The sequence below is a fragment of the Zootoca vivipara genome, chromosome 12 (assembly GCF_963506605.1).
Source record: "Zootoca vivipara chromosome 12, rZooViv1.1, whole genome shotgun sequence".
NCBI classification, from domain to species: Eukaryota; Metazoa; Chordata; class Lepidosauria; order Squamata; family Lacertidae; genus Zootoca; species Zootoca vivipara.
This window is the reverse complement of record NC_083287.1, coordinates 28,469,034-28,494,131: the sequence shown is the minus strand read 5'-3', so window position 1 is coordinate 28,494,131 and position 25,098 is coordinate 28,469,034. Positions and strand designations below refer to the sequence as shown.

The following is a 25,098-nucleotide window of genomic DNA, read 5'->3' as shown; positions in this document are numbered from 1 at the left end:
GAGAGCCAAACAACCTCCGGGTATATAGCTGTGCTATGTTTAGAGTTCCTTTTGCCTTGAGAAATGTAATACCGTGTTTCTCATATTATAAGACACGTCTTATATTTATTTTTTCCTCAAAAAAACACACTATGGCTTATTTTCAAGGGGTGTCTTATTTTTTTCCTCCTCCTCCTCCTGCCGCGGCCGGCATTGCTGCTGTGCCTATCACTATGTCTTATTTTCGGGGTATGGCTTATATTCCTTGAATGCTTAAAAATCCTGCTATGGCTTATTTTATGGGTATGTCCTAAAATATGAGAAACAGGGTAGGTGTGAAAACAGAAGGGTCCTTTAAGAATTCAGAGTATTCAAGCCCAGAATAAGCAAAGAAGACACGAAAGCTCATACCAAAATAAAAACTTAGTTGGTCTTTAAGGTGCTACTGAAGGAATTTTTTTTATTTTACAAAGAAGATATTGATTAACTGAGTCAACATTGGTGGATAAAAATGTAGGTCACACAAAGGATCTTCATGAGGCATGGATTAAAACATTTTTTTCCAAGGAAAGCTTTGTTGAATCTCTCTCTCTCTCTTTCCATACATACAAACATACATATACACAGGGCTTTTTTCTGGGGGTAGGCAGGGGTACTCATACCTCTAAACATTTTGTGAATCTTTGTACTTTTGTCCATTTACTGTATTTATTTTCCCCGATTTGAGCTATAAAATGGTTATTTTCTTGAGTCGAAATGAGAGTACCCCTAAACATTTTTTAGGGGGGAAAAGCACTGCATATACATACATACATATAATTTTTTTAAAAAAACAACAACTAGAAGAAACATTTTCCAGGACCACTTTCCATAACACAAACATTGATAACAAATAATACTAATTAAATAAAAACAAGATAGAGAGTTTCTTATCTGCTCATTGCTTCACCTAAATGTCTAATTATAAATCATGGTTCCATGTGTCCATCAAGTGTATCTGGACTCTGAAGAAACAAAGCAACTGACTTATATACATGCATACTCATCTGATACTCCATTGAGATCTTCCAGTTTTGCTATATAATTAAGTCAGAGCGAATGGTGGAAAAAAATTGTCTTTTTTTTTATTTGCCCCCTAAATAGTCACACCTTAGTGGTCAACCTCGAATGTTTCCAGTCGCATGTTTCTGACCAGAACAAAAACATAGAATAAGGGGGATGAAGGCTGGTGCTCTGATGAGGGAACACAGGAGATAGTCATTGCAAGAAGTGGGTGTGATGGAATTGTCAACCGGTGGGCCTACGGCTTGCTGTCCTCTCTGTCTGTTATGCCACTGCCGCAGCACAAGGTCCTTCTGCAGGGCCTCCGCCTCTTCCACCCTGCCCTACTCTGAGGACCGAAGGGGATCCCTTGCCAAAGTAAAGCATGCTGGCTGAGGTTTTCTGGGAAAGTGCAGCCATCACTTTGCCGAGGCAGCTACAAGTTCTAATTAAACCTAGTTAACTTCGAACTTGTAGGTTTGGCAGCAATGCCACAGCTGTGTGGGTGCTCTCTGGGCATCTCACCCAGAATGCCTCACTCTGAGGAAGGAGCCCCTTACCGCTTTCTCGGAGAGAGGCAGGGAGTAGGTGGGCAAGGCAATGAGAGGAAATTGGTGGGGGGAAGGGCAGCTTGCCTCTGTTGGCCCTACATCTTTCACTGGCCCTTTGTGGGATATTTTTGTTCTCAACATATCTGAACATAGTAACTTGATACCTTTCTGTAAAAACACAGGAAGCTTTGAGGAAGAACATATTAATGGAACAAAGCTTGGCTTGATTATGAAAACATATACTTCTGCAGTGTAAGAGGTTTCAAAGTTGTATGGGAAGGACTGAAGTATCCAGTTTAATTTTATCGTTTAGCAGCATTCTAGTTGCTCTGTGTACAAAGGGAGAGGGAGATGAACTTTTTAGTAGTCACTATCCTATTTTCTCTTATTTGGTAGCTTTATATTGTATCGAATGATGACAGCTTACTCATTAGTCAAGTAACAAGTGCAATGCAAATTCCCACACACATCTGCCCTAATTTTCTAAAATGCAATGTTCTGTACCAAAAAAGTGTTTCTCTATTTTTTTAAAAAATCTGCTAATTGGTTTTAAAAAATAAAGTAATGTCACCGGGAGTCTAGTTAATTTAACAGATTTACTGCATTTCATTCTTTATTTAAATCCTTTCTAAACCTGGTTCCTCAGTGCAAGCACAATATGTCCATTTCTTATTAAAAATAAATCAGCAACAGCCTCAAATTCACTGCCTGGGTAAGTTTCCAGACAGCTAAATAACAAGCGCTGCCATAGGTGTAATGCCACCTGGAACATCTCTGTCTTTTGGCTAGTCCTAGATTCTGGTTGGCCAAGAAGGATGTGTTCCACATTATTTGGTTTGTGAAAATATGGGTGCCTCCTGACTGTCACTACTTTGGAACGTGATGGGGGAATGCATTGGAAAGTCTGGGATGAACAAATTATTTATGAAAGGACATGAACACCCCACCAGCAAATTAGGATGAGTGCTCACTGCCATATAACCACTGTATAATCAGAGTGAATGCTCAGTAAAGACCAGATATAATCTATTCTAACCCTTGACACTTTGGCCTCCCCTCTTGCTGCAGCTGGGACGCAGATGGTGCTGTGGGTTAAACCACTGAGCCTAGGGCTTGCTGATCAGAAGGTTGGCGGTTCGAATCCCTGCGACGGGGTGAGCTCCTGTTGCTCGGTCCCAGCTCCTGCCAACCTAGCAGTTCGAAAGCACATCAAAGTGCAAGTAGATAAATAGGTACCACTCCGGCGGGAAGGTAAACGGTGTTTCCGTGCGCTGCTCTGGTTCACCAGAAGCGGCTTAGTCATGCTGGCCACATGACCTGGAAGCTGTACGCCGGCTCCCTTGGCCAATAATGCGAGATGAGCGCTGCAACCCCAGAGTCGGTCACGACTGGACCTAACAGTCAGGGGTCCCTTTATCTTTACCTTGCTGCAGCTGGTCCTGAACACCTGACTGTAGTATCTTGACTGTGATTCAGTCTCTAAATGTTCTCCTGGCTGTGATTTCTTCCTTTCAACCTCCCACAGTCCAACCTATACTGTCCATTGCTTGTGATTTTGACCCCCAACCTTCACCAACCCTTAAATAGCTTCTGCCACTTCCAGCATAAGCTGGACTCTACCTCGACATCCACTCATAAATCATTGTAGACTAGTCTGCGCTATTTTGTATACAGGAACGTATGTCTCCAAGTGTTGTTGTTGTTGTTTAAAAACATAGATTGAGGAGGTTCCTGGAGAATTCACTCAGGAGGACTTGGCTGAAGATGACGTCATGCTGCTAGATACTTGGGATCAGGTAAGGCACATGTTATTAACGGAGCTGTGTGGGACAAAAGAGACATGCAATTTGGTTTACACCTATAGCAGCATTAAGTGGAAGGACCTGTAAGAGGAAGAATGGACTGCACCACTTCAGGTTGCAGATGGAGTAATCACATCTTCAAATCCTGATCCCATTAAAGATACCTGCAAATAGACATCTGGCACAGCAGGCTGGTTTGTAATGCTAGTTTTTTATGTGCAGGGAGCTGTGCTTCTGTGCTTTTGTTTTTGTTTTCCTTGGGGAAAGATTCAAAAGTGGCCACCCCTATTTCTACTCTGAAATGGCATAGCCTATTCCAGGCTCATTCTGTAGCCATAGTCTGCTGTGAAGGAAATGAATGGCGCACAGAACTCCACAGAAGTGGAGGAAATTTGGGGGAAGGGACAGACCTCTGTTTAAAAGCAAGCAGTTGTAAAAGATGTTTATTTGAATGTATTTGATAAATGACTATATTTGCCAGAAGAATATCCTACCGGTAGATGCTTGGCTTTCCTGGGGCCCATTTCAACATGACATTTGGCAACTCTGGTTTGGCTATTGAGCAATTCCCTTGAAAACATGTTGTTTAAATGAGTCATTCACACCACTTTCTCAGAAATGACCTGGAGAACTTAGCAGATGCCCTGCCAAAAGTATAAAAAAAAGACTATTTATATATGTGTATCTGAGAATCCACCCAAACCAGAAAACAAGTCAGTTGAACATAAGACATGTCTTTAATTAAGGAACATGATATTCAGCACAAATGGTCTTTATATACATTTTTTTAAATAGTAACTGACTGTCTTCCGTTTCATAACAGCTATCCCAACTCTCCTAAATATGTAATTTAATATCTTTCTCATCTCATTTCCTCCTCTCTGCCCCTCACAACCACACTCACCAACTCTCATTTCTCAGCTGGCACACGCTAGCAGTCACTCAGTCCCAACCCCATTCCACTCCCCTACTGTCAATCATTCTTCCGCTAGTTCTTCTGTCACAATTTATTAAGCTGCCCGTCAATAAATATTCCCTGGGCAGCGTGCAAGCAAAATAATGCGGAAAATTGCAATATCTCATAATTAAAACCAGCAAAAAAAAAAAAACCTGCTGAAAAGGTAACAAAACTGCCAATACCCAGAGGAAGTATAAGGCAGCTTGAATTCAAAACAGAATTAAAAGATCTGGGTGAATAAAAAGGTCTTTGCCTGGTGTTCAAAAGACCATAGAGATGGTGCCAGGCAAGCTTCTCCAGGAAAGGTATTCACTAGCCAGGGTCCTACTAGCAAACCTCCCCCCCAAAAAACCCTCACTTTCCTAGGCACCCACCTCACTTCACTTGGCGAGGTCACCCAGAGTGCAGCCTCTTAGGAGTATGTTAAGAGTTGGGGCATGGGTATCCGAAGGAATTTTTCTGGGAAGGGGGACAAATAAACACTCCAAAGCAACCAACAAATATGCATCCCAAACTGAATGAGGAGAAGAGTGCCTGCACATTTTGTCTTGTATCTCGTGCTGTAAAAATAATAAAAACTTGCTCTTTAAAAATAAATAAAAGAAAACTGGGAATCTGGGGGTTGTGCTTCATCTGTGGGGAGGGAGCCAACAGCCACTCCCCCCCAAGCCCATGGTTTGGGGAAGCATATGCAGGAGGGGGCGATTTTCCAGGCTATTTATTACATTTACATCCCACCTTTCCTCCAAGGAGCTCAATGTGCACAAAAGCAATGGACAAAACTGGGGGGATATAAAGGTATTTGCCTTGCATCAAAATGACATCAAAGTAGGCATCAGGCAGGCCACACTGGGAAAAGCATTTCACAGTTGGAGTGTCACCACCAAGCAGGCCCTTTCCCATGAAGCCACTGGCCACATCTCTGGTGATGTGAACACCGAAAAAAGAGGGTTTGTTGTCCTAAGGGGTGCAAATGGCTTGAAGGAGAGGAGTAAAGACTAATGTCAGAGTTCTACAACCTTTTGCCATCTAGATGTTTTGTGCTGCAACTCCCATCATCCCTGACCACTCCCATGCTGGGTGGGCTGAGTCCAAAACATTTAGAGGGCACCAGGTTGGGGAAGACTGGGAAAAGCTGATGGCCAATCAGGGCAGTCTCGAGCAGGTTGGGCGCCCTGGCGCTGAGGGGTGGAGATCGCTCCGGTGCCCCCGCCCTCGCAGGGCGCAGCATGGTTTCCGCGCGGCTTTGCCACGCAGCGCCCCACCTACCGGCCTGGCGCCTTTTAAAGAGCCGGCCCTGTGGCCAATAGAGAAATGAGGTGGAAATAAGATTACATGGAGCCTGAAAGAAATTTTCAAGGCCATGGGACTGCAAACCCACAGAGGTGGGCAAATCATGGGGCTGAATTTTAAATATTGACTAGAAATCATCCCTGTCTTTCAATGCTGGTCATTAGTATTTTATGTACAGGTCAAACTGTGGCGAAACCTCAAATTTATACCACTTTGTTGAGGAAGTCTCTCTTTTCATCACGTCCTAGGTATTTCTCTGGATTGGTAAGGATGCAAATGAAACGGAACGCACTGAATCAATTAAATCAGGTAAGCTATGATTAAAATTGATGTAGTCTTTTTTAGATGAATGAAAGGGGATATTTGAAGAGCTGCTCCCAAGTTATTTCTACTAATCAGACAAGGTAGTCAGAGGTAACCCCAGGAGAGGCGGGCCTATTTGGGCAGATGGGGTATTACCTCTGACTGCCTTGTATTCAGGGGTATTGCCCCACCAACCCCTCAGTGAGCCCTCAGTTTGACCCCTACTTTCTGCCAATCCAGATTCCAGACAAGCCCATTGATGGGGCTCTTGGGAGAGGCAAAGGCCACTTTCCCAGGGTGGCGCTGGCTGTCAGTCTCCTCCTCCTCGGTCTCAGTGTTGCCCATGTAGAAATCCTCGGGGAGGATAATGGGGCAAAGGTTGAATTCTGTGGCCCTTCCTGTGACTGCCCCCATCTCCATGTTCTGCCCTACCAGCCCCACTGGGTGCCAGCCACCACTGCTGATCCAGAATACTTTGGGCCTGTTCCCACATTACTTTTGGGGCATAATGATAGCCTCTGTCCATGTAGGACATCTTCATTTGTGTATTAGTTATCATGCCGCTGCTTTGCTTGTTGACCTGCCAGTGAAAACCCTGGAGAATTGTAGGTTTAGCTGGTGTGTGTTTGTGATTGCCCTGCATTTGTGAACATGCCTTAATTTCCCCCCAATGTATTATTTGATGGACCTCTTCATATGACCTCTGCATGATAGTCACTTAAAACTGTATCCTTGTGCAACAGAAAGGGCAACATTTTAAATCCACACAATTTATCAAAGCAGTTATTAAGCAGAAATCTCTCCCCCCCCCCAACTCTCTCTTTTTCTCTGACTCATTTAAAGAAGCATTATACACTTTGATAAGGAATATTTGGGGGCGCTGTTGTGAGAAAAGCCAAAGTTGATCTTAATATCTCAGCTTACTAAACTGAGATAAGAATTTCCATGCATGCATCTTCTTCACAAAAGTGTACAAAGTCTTCCATTAACTGTTCTATTTCATCTGAACCAGGAAACTATTGTTATTGGCTTTAGAACAAGCCAGGTTGTGAACCCTTGGTTCAAAGTTGTCTTAATATCTTGGCTTGTTCCAAAGACATTAATCACAATTAACCATGTCTGGACAAAACTGGGAAACTATAGTTTACAGAACAGTTTCTGGTTTGTTTGTTTCTTCCACAAAAAGGAAGAGCAAAGAAGCTGCATGCACATCCAGAAAACTCTATTTGCATCTCGGCTTATTAAGATCCATGTCCTGTGTGCATTTAATTGCCCAAAGCAGCCCACTAGAGATTCTGTGTGGGGGGAGGAGATCATTAAGACAATGCAATGTGTATCTCACATGAGACAGACCGTAGCCCCCAATAGTCCTTGCAGTATAAAAGCCCACACATTCCCCATTTGTTGTAATAATAGGCATTTTGCTGATTATTAAAATGCCTGCAGGACTCAGATCTTTTGTATGGACAGGATCTGCTTTGCATTTTTTAAATGTGTACCTATTAAATTTCCAGATGGCTTTGTAGCAAAGCTCTTAGTGGTTTACAAACAAGATTACAATAAGACAAACAATGAAATCAAAGCTTACAACACAAACCCAAATAACATTATCCAGCTCAAAATGAAATCAATAAACTCATTCATTTGAAAAAGTTGCGGAAGTTTCTTTGAAAGATAGGAGAGAATGCTGGTGTGGGTGTTGAAGAGCAGCCCTTCACAGATGCTTCTGCACTTTGAAAAATGTTTGAATGAACTCTACAACTCAAGGGATGGAGTGATCCTTCAGCACCTAATCAATGGAGCTTGTTTTGGATAGTGCTATAAGTCAATTGCAGTACAATCCTATGCATGTTTACTTGGAAGTAAGTCCTAATTAATTTCAATGGATGTATTCCCAGGAACTATGCATAGGATTATGGTGTCAGAAACAGAATAATGGCAAAGATTTACAGTGAGGATTGGCTTACACATCCCTATGAGAAGATTAAGTGATCCCAGTTTGGTCTAGAACAGGCATCCCCAGACTTCGGCCCTCCAGATGTTTTGGACTACAATTCCCATCATCCCTAACCACTGGTCCTGTTAGCTAGGGATCTATGGGAGTTGTAGGCCAAAACATCTGGAGGGCCGCAGTTGGGGGATGGCTGGTCTAGAACTGTGGTTCCCAACATGGGGGCAAACTCTCCACAGGGGGGCAATTTGATTTTAAAGGGGGGAATTCGAGAATAAGTTATTAACAGTTAATGGCCTTTTAGGCTTCCTCCACGTGAATAAGAGTTCGCTTTTTGAATAGTAAGAATTATATGTCATGGGAGGGGGCATCAGGATTTTAGAGATGGTTAGGTGGGGCATGGCCAGAAAAAGGTTGGGAACCACTGGTCTAGAACCTACCGTAGAAGTGAATGAAGCAGTGCCAGGAAAATGGCTACTCCAGCATGGACTTACCACTTGCACTGATTTTTTTAATTCCTCTGGTCTATCACGCAGGCTACAGATCAGGGCAGGGACAAGCTAGGTGTGATTTTCAGCGAGTGTCCACTGAACCAACATACTGGAGCCAGGGGAGGACGTGGAGGGCAGGAAAAACTATATGGACTTATCTTTCCACCGAGGGCAAGGCCACTCCACACACACACACACACACACACACGTGAAAAGAGGTGCACACAGAGCATCCTGTCTGTTGCAGTGAGCAAAGAGAATTTAGGATTGCGGGTGGTGATCTGTGTTTGAGCTGTAATGTTCAAGTTACTTTCCTCCTCACTGATAAATTAACAGATTACTATCTTGCATATTCATGTGTTTCAGCCAAACGCTACATTGAGACTGATCCTTCTGGGCGAGATAAAGGGACTCCACTTGTTATTGTGAAGCAAGGTTATGAACCCCCCACATTCACAGGCTGGTTCTTGGGCTGGGATTACAACAAATGGAAAAACTGAAGCTTCAACTGCAGAAGAGATATCCCAGGACAGCCATTCTCTGGCAGCTTTAAGGATGTGTTTGCAAATCACTGTATACGTTGCTGCTGTTGTGGTCCATGTGCCAATTGTGTGTGTGTGTGTGTGTGTGTGTACAGCACAGAGGTTGCCAATAATTTTGTAAACTGGAAAAACTGCTGTGGGCACCACACACGAGAGAGTGAAGGACCTGTCAGCTTTGGTTCTCTCGGTTTCTCATTTTTGAATTCTCCACATTTCTGCAGCAACTTGCAATTAAAACAAAAAGATCCTCATGAAAATTCTTAAGTGTTTTCTTAAGAATTTATCACATTAAACACATTTTTGTATGCAGTTTTGATCAATGTATACATTTTTGCAAGCATTTTCTTCTAATATAATGCGTTTTTTTCATGCTGTTTTCACTAATAATGTTACATTTTATGCACATTTCTCCCCGATATATGCATTTTTGTAAACATTTGTTGGGGAACTGCATCACAACATTTGGATACATGCATGGCTGTGTTTTGGTTCTCATATTGTTTCGGAGAGTGCAAATTTGATCAATTGAGCTTTAAATGTAAACTGAATAAAATCCCCCCCCCATCCCTACTACACACACACACACACAGCTCAACCTATTATTTTGGCAGGCTACAATACAATGCTTCTTTCAAGCCTAATTTCAGTGAGGGGTGGGGAGGAATGGGGCCCTATGAGCACCGGGAAAAGCCTGCACAGGTACCTGCAGCATAGCTGTCAACTTCCAGATTGGAAAATAAGGGATCAGCAGCGGCGCGGCACCGGAAGTCACTTCTGCACATGTCCAGACATGTGCAGAAGCGACTTCCGGTGCCGGCTCTGCCCGATTTCCGGTGCCCATGTCTGCATGTCTGGGCACCAGAAATCACTTCTGCGCATGCCCGGGCATGCACAGAGGTGATTTCCGGCATCACTCGGCAAGCCAAGTGAGCGAGCAGCCAGCCGGGAGCCGGGACATTTATGCAGCTGAGGAGCCTTCCTGGCCAACAGAAGCTGCTTTCTTACAAATCCGGGGGATTTACGGGGTATTTTGCAATTCGGGATAACAGCGGGAAACGGATTTAAATACGGGGGTTTCCTGCGAAAAACGGTCTCCATTAGGAATAGCGATGGGTGAGTTACACTCAGCTCAGACCTTGCTTGGTAATCATGACTTCCCAGTGAGCATTCAGAAGCTCGCCTGATTTCTCAGAGCTCTCGGCTAGCTCATGTTGGTGCGGTCTTTTTAGATTGCTTTCGCTTTAGTTATTGTTGACACTGTATTTTTCAGTGAGTTTTTATTGTCCCCTAAAAATGCCTCCTATTTTTAGTTCAAGTACTGGATGCTAATCCTGACTTATCTTTCAAATGTTTAAGGCTCCAGGGGACTAATTATATATATATATATATATATATATATATATATATATATATATATATATATATATATAAAATTTTTACAGCTCCTGTACAATTCCTGAAATAGGAGCCAACTCCTAGGGGCTGAGGTCCCTCCACCCCCCCAATAAAATATTTGAGCGGGATGTCCCCCCAAGCTGATGGGCATTGCCATTCAAGGGAGCTATACCATCCCTGAACTTGTTTGACCAAGCTCAGGGAATTCTCTGATCCCAGTGAGCCAAAGCTTAAGCACAGTGTGTTTGTAGGGTCTCTATATTTGAGCTCTCCCCTTAGGCCATGTAACTGGTAAAAGTCCCAACCTAGAGGGAAATACTCAAGCCATTTCCACCTGTGCTCCTTTGCTGAAAACTGTATTTGTTCCTATTTCTGTGCCAAAAATGTGGTCTAAACACATTTCAGCAAAGCCTGGTTCCATGCCATGCTACTGTTTTGGGTTTACCACTCTTTTCACGTGATTGCAGGATTGTGTGGAGGTTTGTGGCCTGCCAAAAAAAACCCCACACATTGGGACCACCTCTTCCTCTATCACCTCTCTAGATCAATCTGCAAATCCAGACCATGGCGTGTTATATGAGTAGAGGCAAAAAGTGAGCAAGATGCCCACAGAACTGGAAATGAATGTAGGAATAAGATGTATGTCAAATAGTTCTCATGAAGTAGCTGTAAAGAATGGATGAGCAAATGAATGCCACACCATAGAGTGTGAATGAAGATCACAGTGGATTCGCATTGCTGTTTGGAGGCATGTGTGGCTCCTGATCTAGCAAGAAACCCGCATGTACGGTAGAGGCCTGCTTCTTCATAAAGCGCTCCTTTTCTGGACCTGAGCATATATGTGCCAAGTCATATTTTGATACATTGCTATTTTTTAAAGTATATATTTCAAAGAAGCATACACATTACAAAAAAGGGACAGCCCTGATGACTATAAATTTTCTAAATTATGCATTTTTTTAAAAAAATTAGACACATTTATAGATGTATGAATCCAATAAATAAATGCTTTCCAATCCTGAACAACCTAACTACATTGTATTTTCCCCTTCTTTTATCATAATGTAACTAATCTTGACATGATGTTATACTCATAGTTTATTTTCCCACTAACTGAAGAAATCATCTTTTATTCAGCTTTCTGAGGCAGATGTAAATATTTCTTTATATTTCTTTCTTACATTTTTATCCCGCCTTTCTCCAAAGAGTATTGTACACGGTCACTCCCATCAACAACCCTGTGGAGTTGCTTTGGCTAAGACGGTGTGCCTGCTCCAAGGTCACTCAGTGAGCTACACAGCTGGGGCTAATCTAACATTCTTAACCCCTTTGCTCCACTAGTTCTTGCTAGGCAGGATAATTAATGTGCAGCTTCAAAAATGCTACACTGAGATTAGTACTTGTTTAGTAATGCAGTGCATATTGCATACCATGGCTCTTCATGCTTTACTAAAATTCAAATGAGATGTAGCTGCCTTCAGCAAAGGGATAATTCAGTCTAGAAACAGATTTTGAGTTGGAAGGCACCTTAGAGGTCAACCAGTCCAAGGATGGATATATACTGATCTGTAAAAATGCTATTAAGGGCTATTTTAAAAAAGTTATATAGCTTTCAATGCAATTTCCCATTGCTAACAGATCGCTGCTTTGCAGCGCCCTCTGGTGTCACATTTTAATAACACATTTTAGCATTCTAAACAACCAGTGTAGATTCATCCCAACTCACTACACCAGGCAATAGGCAAACTCGACCCTCCAGATGTTTTGGGACTACAAGGTCCAGTGCCAAGGGCCTTCTGGCGGTTCCCTTTCTGCGAGAAGCCAAGTTACAGGGAAGCAGGCAGAGGGCCTTCTTGGTAGTGGCACCCGCCCTGTGGAACGCCATTTCACCAGATGTCAAAGTGAAAAACAACTACCAGACTTTTAGAGGACATCTGAAGGCAGCCCTGTTTAGGGAAGCTTTTAATGTTTAATACGATTATTGTTTTTAATATACTGTTGGAAGCCGCCCAGTGTGGCTGGGGAAACCCAGTCAGATGGATGGGGTATAAATAATAAATTATTATTATTAAATTGTTATTAAATACTGCTTTTTTAACTCAAGGCCCCCAAAGCAGTGAACAACAATATATATATTAATGCAAATAAAATATATAATAAAAGTATCAATATGTATCAATAAATGTATCAATAAATCAAAAGAAAATAAAACAGCATCAGGACTCGGCCACGAATATAGATCCTACAATAGGATTTGATTATCACTAGGTGCAGTGCACTGGAGATTGCAGAATTCTGTTCTATGTGGGAGTGCATAAGTCATCAAAACCACCTTGTTGGCATTTCTTACACACCATGTTAGTCAAAACCTCTTAACACACTGGCCATCATAGCTCACATGCATAGAGGTTTCAGCTGCTTCATAGTTGTTACTGTAAGTCCAGCGCCGGTGCTAGGGCTTTTTGTGCCCTAGGCAAAATCACCTTCTGGCGCTCCCTCCCGGCACATGCGACATGACGCGTGCGTCGCGCATCATGACACACGTGTCATGACGCATGCACAACGCCGCTGACGCCCCTGTGTCCCCTCCATAGGCGGGAGGGTGCTGAGCTCTCATTTTGGCTCTCGCGCCTCCCGCCTATGGAGGGCATGCTGTGAGCTCCTCAGCGGCGGCTGCAACAAGCGAGCGGCGGCGGCAGCAACAGCGCCCATAGCTGAAGGCTTCAGCTACGGGCGCTGCCACCGCCACCGCTCGCTCGTTGCTCCTTCATAGGCGGGAGGAGCGCGAGCGCGCGCCGTGGGAGAGCGGCGGCGGCGCGGGTTTTTTGTGCCCCCTCCATTTACGCGCTCTAGGCAACTGCCTAGTTCACCTAAATGGACGCACCGGCCCTGCATAAGTCTATTACTTTTTTTGGCTCCAGATATGCAGAACAGAAAGATTTGTACAGCTGCATCCCATTTTCTCACAAGAGATGTGCACAACTTGTAAGGGGTCACCTTATGGAAAACAACAAAGTTTATTACTATTTGCGTGAACACAACAATGAAAGGCCTGATTAGTAATTTCCTTTTATAATGCAATCAACAAAAGACAAATGAAATGCAATGCCATATTTTCCACCACCAGTAAGCAACTTAAATTGTTCTCTGTGTTGTCTGATTTTGACATTAACCCAATAGCAAAAACTCTGAACATCAATTTCTTCTACAGTACTGGCATTATCTGTACAGTGTGTACATAATACTTCCATATCATTAAATTGTACATCAAGAGTGTCTATCATGAGAACAACATGATTGTTAATCAAGTTTATGCATGCAATCTACTTTTAAAACATATTTTAGAATGGGCATGTTAGTGGCACTCCCTTGAACTTAAAAATGTGACTCATACAGAGGTGATGATCTCAAACTGGTTTGTTGAAATAATTGCAGTCATCCCAGAAACATGTGTGCAGCAGAACACCATGTGCACGGGCATATATTTGTTGAATGAAGAGCTGCATCTCTCTCATATATGCATGTGACGGTTGTATTGGCACCCATCCTATTGTATGCCTGAAATAGTATCTGGAATATGGTTTTTTTCCAGATAGAATATGGAATGTGGTTTCTGCAAGTAACCCTTGGATCATTTTTTGGTTTTGCATTTAATGCATCTGCTATTTGAATGTAAGATGTACATGGGTTAGAATGAATGTTTCAATTTAAAAATGGGCTTTCCTTTCTCACATCACCATGATTTGCAAGGGATACATTCCAGAGTAAAATAAGGTATAATGTTGCAATCCTATATAATGTCTATGGCAGATCCCTCCCTTGATCCAGACCAGGATTCCAGAATGCTCTGTCCCTAAGCATAGACTAGTTCATCCAAGGACATAGAGAATTCTGGAAGGAAGAGCATCCATCTGTAATTGTGAGCAAGGAAAGTATTCTAAAACAAACATCTTCATTTAACAACCATAGTCTAGGTCCATGTTCTCATTTCTAATAAAGCCTCAGGCCTCTGAACTCAACAACACTAACCTGGAAAAATGCTTATTTGAACTCAATGGGACTTCATTCTGGATAGGATGGCACTCCTTGTGTCACTAGTATGGATTGTGGAGGTTAGAAATAAAATCAGATCCATTAACCTGGGGGCAAGATGTAATGTTCTTGTCTGCCTTGTGGCTAGGTTAGACGGATAACCACAAAAAACACAGCATTTGTTCCGACTCAGCTGTCTTGAAGGAAAATGTCAATCAGGAATTAATATTTTATTGCCAAGAATGGCTGGATACCAGATTCAATGTGATTTATTTATTAGGTATGAATCACCTTACATGAATCATCTCAAGGTGATGGATAATATAAAAATAGCACATCTCAAATACAAAGCACATGGGATTCAAAATTAAAAACACTGTGGTGTATTCATAAAGAAAACCTTCACAAGAACCCCCATTCCATTGTCATGAACACCACATAATTAACCTGTAAAACCAATTCCACCCCAAGAAGCAAGAATCAGCAGGATGCCTGGCAATACAGTTTTTGCCTGACACTGAAATAATGTCAGAGTTGGTATCAGGAGAACTTCCTTACAGACAGCATCTCCTTGCCTATGCACATGCACCTCCTTATAAATTAGTACAGATAATTGTAACAAAAAATTTCCTAAGGATTCTACTTTGCAATTTAAGAACTGGAACTTGGCATGATAAAACCCCGTCAGCATTTTCACTCTGCTGTCTGACATCATTTGGATTTCCTCCTCATAAACTACAAAAATAGCAGTATCAGGTTTAATGTCTTTGAGTGGATTGAAAACATAGAGTTTGTCAGGCAGGTGGCAGGAAAGGACTACTGCTAATGTTTATGTTGCTCTGATGAGGCCTTTCCACCCTCCACTTCCTTATTATGTGTGAGCTTCCTTCTCTTCGTTTTTCTTGCTCTAATCCTAGATGAGAGGCTCCCAGTTTCAGGAACAAGCTTTGACTGTATAATGACTGGACAAATCCCTAGCAGAACAAGCCATTAATCATCTGCAAAATAGCAGTGCCTATAACTCTACAAGCAGCCTGTAATGAGCCGCAGCAATTATAATACTCATCGCTGCTTTTGTGAAAGTTTGATATATTTCTTGGATATGGGGACTCAACAAAGCGAGAGAAAATATTGCCAAGCAAGACACAAGAGAATAAGAAGACCAATAAGTTTGGTTCAATTGATGAATGGGAAGCAACGGTTAAGATCCAAATAGGAGATGCTCCCTGCAGCCTTCATCCATGCACAATAAGCCCAGTGCATACTAGGTGTGGAATTTGCCACTAAATGAAGCTCTTCTCTGAATCCCGCATACTTACAATGAATGCATGCGACCATCATTGCTACCACCTTTTGAGTAAAGGAGAGTTGTTTAGATGGTTGTTTTGCAGTAGGCTTGCTTCCTGTTCCTCATTTAAAGGAATGGTTCCTCATTTAATAATAATAAAAATGTATTCCTAAATAAGGAGCTGGTGACAAACCTACTTGGTGATATGCTGTGATTACCTGCAGAATTAGTTTGAATCCATTGTCTTTGTACTGACAATGGAGAGGAGGGAGCACTTGCTTGGTCTTTCCATGGACTCCAATAGGAATACAGGCAGCGTCTGATAGGTGCACGACTCTGCATGCACACATCGCGGCAAACCCAGAAGTGACCCAAAAATGTCACAAAAACTCCACGGAAAGGGGTGGAATGGGCAGAACGGGGTGTTTGCAGGCTTTCTCAACTGTGTTTCAAATATGCGTACACAATTTCACTTAAGCGCATGGTGTCTTGGAATGTAACCCCCATGTAATTTGGGAGTCACCTGTATTGCTAATTTCATCACCTCTCTTTTAGGTGTATTGGTACGCTGTTGTTGCACGTGAGACTGAGTGAGTATAGGCAAGTGGCTGTTGTTATTGCTTTCATTTATCAGCTGCTTCTTACAGTAAAAAGCCTCAAAGCAATTTGACAAGAAAAAATCAACAACTTAAAACTAGAGACAGTTTAAAAACACTAACAATACAAAATGCTCGCTATTATGTAAATGAACAGTTCCTCATCCCACCTTCTCTCCAATGTCACCCAGCTCCGATAGCATAAGGATTCTGCAGTACCCACATAGATTCCTTTTGCCAGTGCACATCCAGGCTCTGTTGAGAAAGGTGGATTTAGGAACAATCTTAACCCCACCTGAGATGGCTTAAACAAGGAGCAGGATTGCAATGTTAATCAAGTAGTCCAGTCAGGTAAACAAATTTCCATCATAATATGAATCACTGCCAACTCCTGCTGATTATAAGCTTTGTTATTTTCTGAAGAATAAAATTGATTTTCGTCCAGCAACTACTTTTTCCAATATCAAAGCAAAACAACTCAGGCTGGCAACATGTAAATTATTGGAGAAGTGTTCAGCAGACATTGCAGAGATTATGAAAATCTACTTTGTTCAAATTACATCGCATGCCAGTTAATTTTACTTGTTATTTGCATTATGTTGCGCTTCTCCACATTTTCATTCAAATGTTAATACTCTAGTAATAAAACCCCCATAGAACATGCATGCCATTTTGCCAAGAAAGATCCTTATTTTTAAAAACTGCAAATGAACTCACTTTAAGAAATGTTTGAGTTTAAATTGAGGATTAAATAATTAACGATATATTTCTCTGTTCCCAATGTTCTTTCATGGTCTTCTGAAAACTCTTTTGTACCCTCTAGAAACCTAGCATAGGGATGCTGAAGTAATGGCTCTCCAACTGTTGGACTGCAACTCCCACAATCCCTGACCATTTGCCATGCTGGCTGGGGTTGCTGGGTGTTGAAGTCCAACAACAGCTAAAGGAACCACATTTTATTCATGTAAAAACACATATGTAACAGTAAACAAAACACTAAACTAAAACTAAAAAAAAGACAGCAACTTAAGTAAATTCCCCGATAAAGCAGGAGTTCTGAGGTAACCATGAAACTCCTCAGGCTGCAACAGTCCTCTTGTTTATTCATTATGCCTTTTTCAATACAAGCTGCAAATGTAGGGCTAATACTTGACATGTCAAATATCTATTAGAAACCTGTGCACTTAGATACACATTCTTAAAATGTGGCCCTGTTTGGATAGCCCTGGGCAAATACTCTGGTGACTACAAGGTTGTAGAACAGGCATCCCCAAACTGCGGCCCTCCAGATGTTTTGGCCTACAACTCCCATGATCCCTAGCTAAGAGGACCAGTGGTCGGGGAAGATGGGAATTGTAGTCCAAAACATCTGGAAGGTTGAAGTCTGGGGATGCCTATTGTAGAATGTTCAGATAAATTGGAAAAGAACAAATTAAAGGAGGGTGAAAGTGAAGTCCAGGATTTCTGCATCTGAAACAAATGAGTTATGCCAAAAAAGTATTTTTGGAAGATAAAATGAAAGGTAAATTAAATTCACATCAGCACAACTTCAATTAGTTTTTGTTTGTGCACATACCAGGGGGTGATGACTGAGTGGGGATGTCTTTACCCTATGCAAAAATGTTCATATCTTAGCTAGAGATGAATTAGAAATGGCTTAAGGATTCCAATGGGTGTGAAGTAGGTTTGAAAAACAATACAACAAGCAGGATACATACACATTTGGGATGTCATGTGAATATGGATTAAAAACCCAGTATTGGAAATGCAGAATGTGCACAATAAGCAGGAGTGTGAACAGAAGCGTAAGAGTCTTTTTATAAAAATGATTTATTGCAGTGTGTTTTATTGTGTTAGGGTGGACTGATATGGTAAATTAGAAATGAAGGGCGCTTTTTGAAGATTGCTTCCAACCACATGAGCCAATTCTGTGAGGAATAAGCCTTTCTCCAGTACAAATATTGAGTAGGGTGGGAAAGTGGGTGGACAAAGATAAGTAAAATTAAGTAAGGAGGAGGGGGGATCTTTCTCTTTGTTCCGCAGTTGCAATTCATCATTGTGACCTGCGCTTGTGTATAAGTCTGGAGGAATTCTCCAAAGTTATCATTGCCATTTTCTAACCAGATGCCAGCACCTTCAATGGAACAGGCAGAAATCCAACAGGTGTCCATTTTTTTTCCTGGTGTGAAAAAAAGCTTCCTCCTCCTCTCTACTGGTTAAAATCTACTGCCTTGGTTATGAACATCCCACATTTTCAGTTCTTTAGACCCAGTTATGGAACCAGTAGCCCTGGGCAGGAAAGAAAAGCAGCAAGCAACGCGCCCAAACAAGGACTTGCACGGAATGAAATCGGGAAGAAACCGCAGAGCAGAGGCAACAGGCAGGAAAGGACTGGGAGGCGGCGTAGCAGCAGCGGGGGCGTGGCTTAGAACTAGCAGCTCTAGAGGCGCGAGAGGGGGTGTGGCTCAAGCTCAGGTGGCGCACGGACGGACACGCGGCCAGCAATCTGACAGCTCACGTGACGTGGCACATGGACTGCCGAGACGGGCTAGGGAGAGATGAGCGTGCGGCGAGCGAGCTCACGGAACTCTTTCTAAGAGGGGCGGGGCTTTCCGGGAGGGGCGGGGCCTCGGCGTTGGCCGTTGAGAAGCTGCAGCTCTTCGAGGGCGTCATTTGAAAGGGGTTGCTAGGCGACGGCTCGCCGGTGGGGGCGGCAACGCAACGGAAAGGTTTTTCCGTTACAATGACGGCGTTCCACCGCCAGTCTGAAGGGGAAAGGCGAAGGGGCGGGCGGCTGGAGTGGCGCGGCTGAAGCCAGCTCGTCTTTTTTTTTTTCTTGCCTGAGGCGAAGTCGTGTGATGAGCGAGACACCGCGGCGTCCCTTCCTTCCCTCTGTTCGTGACCGAAGAACACGGATGTGGAGGGTGGCGTTCCCAGAGATGGGCCGCGGCGTGGCTAACAGGTGGGAGGAATGACCGACAGGAATGGCCGTTAGGCGGCTCCCTGAAACCCAGGGGCTTCGTGTCGGGGGCGCTGGACGACCTTCGGCGCTGCGGGAGGCAGGTCGGGTGTCCTGTCAGAAAAGGGGCGGGGGCCTGAAGGGTGGAGGGGGGCTAGACCTGGGTGCTTATTATTACACTTCTTCACCCTCAAGACGTGACTCCCTTTACCTTGATGACTTAAAGGGGCCGGGCGCTGCAGCACGTCCCGTTCCCGGCCGCTGCAAAGGAGAAAGCGTGGGTGGGTTAAAAGCGAGGGTGGCCGCGGGGAGGCTACGAGAGCTACCTCCCGCCTTCCAGCAGCTTCGCGGCGACCAATGGGCGGGAAGGAACGCGAGCAGTCCGGCGGAGTGGCATGTTTCTGGCCCAAAGAGAAAAAGAGGGAGCTGGAGGGTCGGCTTGCCTTTGCGTCGCCTCGCTGCCCGCCCACCGCAGCTCTCTGCGTCCAATGGGAGGCGCGCTGTGCGAAAAGGGGCGGGAAGAGTGGGGTTAGGTGAAAGAGGAGGAGGCGCGGCCGGGCCATAGGCAGCGGCGCTCCTTTGCTGCAGCGTCACTGGGAGACTTGTTGGAGCTTCTGTTAGCGGCTGAGGGAAAGCTGCGCCCAGGCGGTGGTGGGCGCCTCTCGACAGGGTTTTCCTGCGCCGGCCACGGGCTTTCTTCGTCCTCCTTGCCCCGGCCCGGCCCCGTGATCGTCCTCAGGGTCTGACCCTGCGCTTCTTTCGTTGGCAGGAAAGGACCGTGACTAGGAGCCTGAGACTAGCAACGGGCGGCTTGAGGCGGCGGCGGGCGACTGGTGCCCCCAGCTCGCCCCGGGCCCCTCCCCTGCGATGGGGAATGGGTTGTCGGAGCAGACGTCGATCCTGTCGAGCCTTCCTTCCTTCCAGTGCTTCCACATCGTAATCCTGGGGCTGGACTGCGCCGGCAAGACCACGGTCCTCTACCGGCTGCAGTTTAACGAGTTCGTCAACACCGTCCCCACCAAAGGTTTCAACACCGAGAAGATCAAGGTGACGCTGGGCAACAACAAGACGGTCACTTTCCACTTCTGGGACGTCGGAGGCCAGGAGAAGCTGCGGCCCCTTTGGAAGTCCTACACCCGCTGCACGGACGGCATCGTCTTCGTGGTGGATTCTGTGGATGTGGAAAGGATGGAAGAAGCCAAAACGGAACTGCACAAAATCACGCGGATCTCTGAGAACCAAGGGGTGCCCGTGCTCATAGTGGCCAACAAGCAGGACTTGAGACATTCGCTGTCGCTCTCGGAAATGGAAAAGATGTTGGCCACAGGGGAGCTGAGCGCTTCCACGCCGTGGCACCTGCAGCCTACCTGTGCTATCATAGGAGATGGGCTGAAAGAAGGACTCGAGAAACTGCACGATATGATAATTAAGCGAAGGAAAATGCTGAGGCAGCAAAAGAAGAAGAGATGAGCTGCTGTAGGCATGAGGGGTAATTCCTTCTTGGCATTGGACTAAAACAGTTCCCAGCACCTGGCCTGCTTGTTTGGATCCTGTACAGCCTAATAAAACACAGCCTGGTGGGAAGCTTTGCAGACGCAGACCCTTTTACCTGGTCTCTCCACAAGTTATTGGCACTACAACTACTTTTATATATATATATATATAAAGAAAGCAAAACAGAAACAGCTCCCTTGTTGCATAGTACAAAATGATCAGGAAACAGATGGGTGGGTAAATGTGACCTGGATATCTTAAATAGCCAAATAAAACAATGAAGAGTGTTCTGCTTGGTGGTGTAATATGTTTGAGAGTGCCTTTGCAAGAAAACTGCGTTCAAGGCATTCAGTGTTTTTTCAACTACTGCTTGTATGTGGAGTGTTTAGATGAAGATATGCAGCTTTAAAATAGTATCCTTTAACATATATGGAGCTAGTATACCATTATTTAAGGAGGCTGTGAATGTGGAGGGTTTTTAATGAGAGGTTGGCAGTATGGTATGCTTTTAGATCTATTCTCTTAAAATAACACTTGTGGCTTGGATGATTTGAACTACCACTACTGTGGTATTCATGTTATCTGAAGCTTGATAGAGGGAAAAAGTATGGAATATATAAGAGCATGGATGAGTTTCCTGATAATGTAGCATGTCTTGGTGTGTAGGGGTTCTTTAGAAATAGCTGTGCATCGTTAAGCAGTGCTAATCAGGTTCGGACCATACTTATTTGTCCTGTGGAGACATGTTCTAAAATGTTTGCTCACAACAAACACTGAATAATGAGACAAAAGTAAACTTTGACCATAAGGGACTTGGGTTTCTGGATTTTTATAGTGCAATATTACCTTTAAATGAAATTGATGGCAATAAAATTTGATCATAATTAATTGTAAATTAAGCTAAATTCAACAAAACTACGTCCCATGTGCCCAGTGCTGTTAAAATGTACTGCCAGGTTATTTCATTATCCTTGCAGTACTCTTAGGAATGTATTGAAGCTTTATACACTTGAAACATTTTGACACTGTGGAAAAACAAGAGTTTAAAGATGGCCTGTGTCTGCTCAAATTATGCTTTAAGCTTTCCTTGTTTACAGTCATGCAAACAGTGTTAAGTAGGTGGGACAGCATATGATGGAAAGAAATGAGTTTTCTTACTGGTACAGTTTTTTTTAAAAAAATAAATGGGCAACTTGGGTAGCAGGTTAAAGGGCTAACGTGAATCCTGTATTACTCTACTGGTGCTGTGAAACATAAGAATAATTCCATTGTAAGAGAACAGTTCAAGGGACAACAAGACTTCTCCACTTGGCACAACCCACAACACAGTTACCTGTAGCATGTTCTCTTACCTACTAGTCAGATAATAGGGAGGATTACAGGTAGTTGGAAAATAGGGAGGCTATCTGAATGTCAGGAAACATAACTTATTGATACTTGTATAAAATCAAATTTTATAGCCAGATACTGCTTAGAAGGTAACCAAAAATGCACTTTAGTGTTTTCCAATACTGAAAGTGACAGCTTTTTTTAATTAAAAAAATAATGAAATCCTGGTCCTTTTTGAGAGAATTGAAGTAGCTTCCAATGGAGCTTTTGTACGTTGGTTATATGTACCTGCACTAGTGACATGGAAAAGTCACTTAATGTCTATATTTATAGAAATGTGGATAACTTCTTAAACCTCAATAAACCCAACTCCAAATGAGTCATCGGCAACAGAAGTTGACAACATTTTACTGTGCGGATCATACTTTTTATCAGAACTGTCTGCATGAAACTGAACCCTTTATTCATGTGAGATTTGTAAATGTGACAATGTTAAAAATCGCAGGTATCTTATTAAAGATTTAATGGCAATTTGCATTACGTTCTATGTTTACAACAGAAATCTTATTGATACAGTCATTTGTGGTTTAAAATTCTTTTTTTATTACAGTGCCTGATACTGTGGTATAAAATAGTTTTTTCTCATTAAATTGTGGAAAAGTTCAACTGCTTAAAAAAAAGGTGTGACATTATTTGTTGCTTTGTCACAGTTCAGCATTCTTCATAACTGCTCTGAGGCCCTATGTACACAACTGAATATGTTCCCTTCCTTCATTGATAGCATATACATTTCCAGAAGAGTATGCATGGGTTTTATCTCCCCTAGCTACATAGTTTTTAAGTACCCTTTCAGTGATTATCAATAACCAATGCCAAACAGGAGTTTAAGCAAAAGTAGCAGGATCCTGACTGTCTGAATTAAGCTACTGAGCACCACAGGATCCCAATGCAGATGAGTTTCACATAAGACTCTTATGCTACACAAACAATTCTTGCATGCACCTATAGTGCTGTGTCCTATATGCATGAGAGGGGTGAAAATACCCGCAGCTGCCAAAAATTCCTCTACATTGATCCTGTGGACTTCAGTAGGTGACTGACAGGGTCATGCTACCGTTGCTTACATTTGTGTACTTCAGCCTTTAAGCATTTTAGAAGTCTTGATGGTTTTCCAATATGTGTAGTATACTTCATAAAAACAAATAAGGTGGTGTCTTATTAAAGCAGTGCGATTTTGCTGTGTTGTTTGGAGACTGAATAGTCAATTTAGCTGATCTAGATGGAGCCAGCTGTCTGCCGAGTACTCCTTTTCAATATTTTTGTAAAGGTGTGTCCTCTTAAAACTACTGCTGTGAGAATTTGCAGTAAGGTGTTTTTTACTCTCCCCACCTCACTATCTGTGGCAGCACCAGGAAGAACTAAGTATTCTGCTGCTGGGAAAGATCCAGTTTGCCCAAGCCAGATGTTCAGCATTCTGTGGCCATTGAATGTGTTTTTTGTGTGTGTGCCAGAGAAGGAAGCCGATTGCTTGAGTCTCTCCCTGCCCCCTTTCAGGGTTTGCTGAACATGGTTCATTTTCTCCTTACTCTTCCTTAAAAGGGGTGTACTTACTAGAAGCAAAACTAACAATTCTGGGTTAAAGCTAGGGATTTCTTTTTGAAACTTTCCACGGACAGGAAAAGGAGGAAATACCTGTTGAGATAAATAGTGGGTGGGAAAAACGTTTTCTTTTCTTTTCTTGTCCCTCTTCCTGTGCAAGACTTTGATGTAGATTAATAGGATTCACTCTGTAGATAAGGTTGGTTCTTTGGACATTCAGTAACTACACTTCAGCCACAGATTTAAGAGGGTGGGGACCCCGTCACCTACCCCCCCTTTTCTTCCTAATGTCTTAACAGTCAAGCTTAATGTGTAAAAACGATACATGGGAAAGAATATGAGACATTGTACTACCTTTGTAAACCAAGAAAATCTTAATAATAATAAAAAGGGGGGTGGGGAAAAGCAGCCAATTTTCTTTTTGTTGGCACAACAATTATCCATGGTACTTTGGTCACCCAGTTTTGCAAGAAATCTTGGCAGCCACACATCCTTAAAAAAATAAAATTCTGTTGTGCTTCGAAAGGCTAATTTATGGAACATTTTAGTAATGCTTAGTATGATATTGAAAGAGGTTCTTGCGATATGATACACCAAGACACACTTGTTCTGGTAGTGCAACTGTAATTGTATTTGTTTATTCCATCCATGATAGAAGCCAAGGCAATATTACATGTGGTTTCTAACCAGCCATACATCTGTAGTATGTGTTACGCCTCAGTAGCAATAACTAGTTATTTCTCTGTGTCTCTGTGTGGCAATGAAGTTGGATGACATTCACTGCAGGATGAATGTTTCCAGACATTTGAAAGTATCTTAATCTGAAGGAAAGTTTTACTAGTTCTTCTGAGATCTAACCATGTAGGATTAGGGAATTCAACCAGGCTGTAGCAGATACACAAATGCAGCAGGGAGAGCAGTATGGGAGATGGTTGTTTACAGCTCTTCTATGGGGAAATCCATTGTTTCTGTTGCAGTGATTCATTAAAAGTATGATTGGCTGTTTCCCCTTATCTGAATATTTTGAAAGAGATGCTATCTATGTTGATAAGCAATAGCTAGAAAGGTTTTGTATATAAGCACCATATCATGCTGAATATAAATGTGTGGCCAAGATAGGTACAATGGGTTGGAGCCAGATTAAGTTAGTTGCACTTCAACCCCATTACTTTTAACATAGGTAAAGGTAAAGGTACCCCTGACTGTTAGGTCCATTCGCAAACGACTCTGGGGTTGCGGTGCTCATCTCACTCTATAGGCTGAGGGAGCTGGCGTTTGTCCGCAGACAGCTTCCGGGTCATGTGGCCAGCATGACTAAGCCACTTCTGGCGAACCAGAGGAGTGCACCCTTTGCTTGGAAATTAAACAAAGGGTCTGCTGGTTTCTCTTTAAAGTTTCCAGACTCAAAAGAGAGCAGGGCAATCAAAGGCACAGAAGTCCTGTCCACTATTGAGTCTGGCAACCCTAACTTCAGAGCTGACCCATGCTGCTGACA

At 43.1% G+C, this 25,098-nt stretch overlaps 2 protein-coding genes and 1 long non-coding RNA gene across 4 annotated transcripts in view; 2 read left to right on the top strand and 1 right to left on the bottom strand.

The window, feature by feature from the left end:
- Window positions 1–10,267, top strand: part of SCIN (scinderin) — a 46,386-nt gene extending 36,119 nt beyond the window's left edge. The window contains exons 14-16 of the mRNA XM_035130115.2: window positions 3,290–3,367; window positions 5,873–5,933; window positions 8,736–10,267. Coding sequence (XP_034986006.2) covers window positions 3,290–3,367; window positions 5,873–5,933; window positions 8,736–8,869 — 273 coding nt within the window. The 3' untranslated portion in view covers window positions 8,870–10,267. The remainder of the gene's footprint in view (window positions 1–3,289; window positions 3,368–5,872; window positions 5,934–8,735) is intronic.
- LOC132592859 (uncharacterized) lies at window positions 811–19,586 on the bottom strand. 2 transcript variants are annotated; one of them, XR_009558392.1, is made up of 3 exons: window positions 19,393–19,586; window positions 16,393–16,477; window positions 811–4,017 (listed from the first exon to the last, which is right to left on the bottom strand). It is a non-coding gene; the product is annotated as an uncharacterized LOC132592859 (long non-coding RNA). The 2 variants fall into 2 exon arrangements; XR_009558391.1 differs by lacking the exon at window positions 19,393–19,586 and having other exon boundaries at window positions 16,393–18,770.
- On the top strand, window positions 18,885–22,670 carry ARL4A (ADP ribosylation factor like GTPase 4A). Its single transcript, XM_035130120.2, has 2 exons — window positions 18,885–19,184; window positions 19,951–22,670. Exon 2 carries the CDS (start codon window positions 20,049–20,051, stop codon window positions 20,649–20,651), a length of 603 nt encoding a protein of 200 aa, XP_034986011.1. The 5' UTR covers window positions 18,885–19,184; window positions 19,951–20,048; the 3' UTR covers window positions 20,652–22,670.
- The last annotated feature ends 2,428 nt before the right edge of the window (window positions 22,671–25,098 follow it).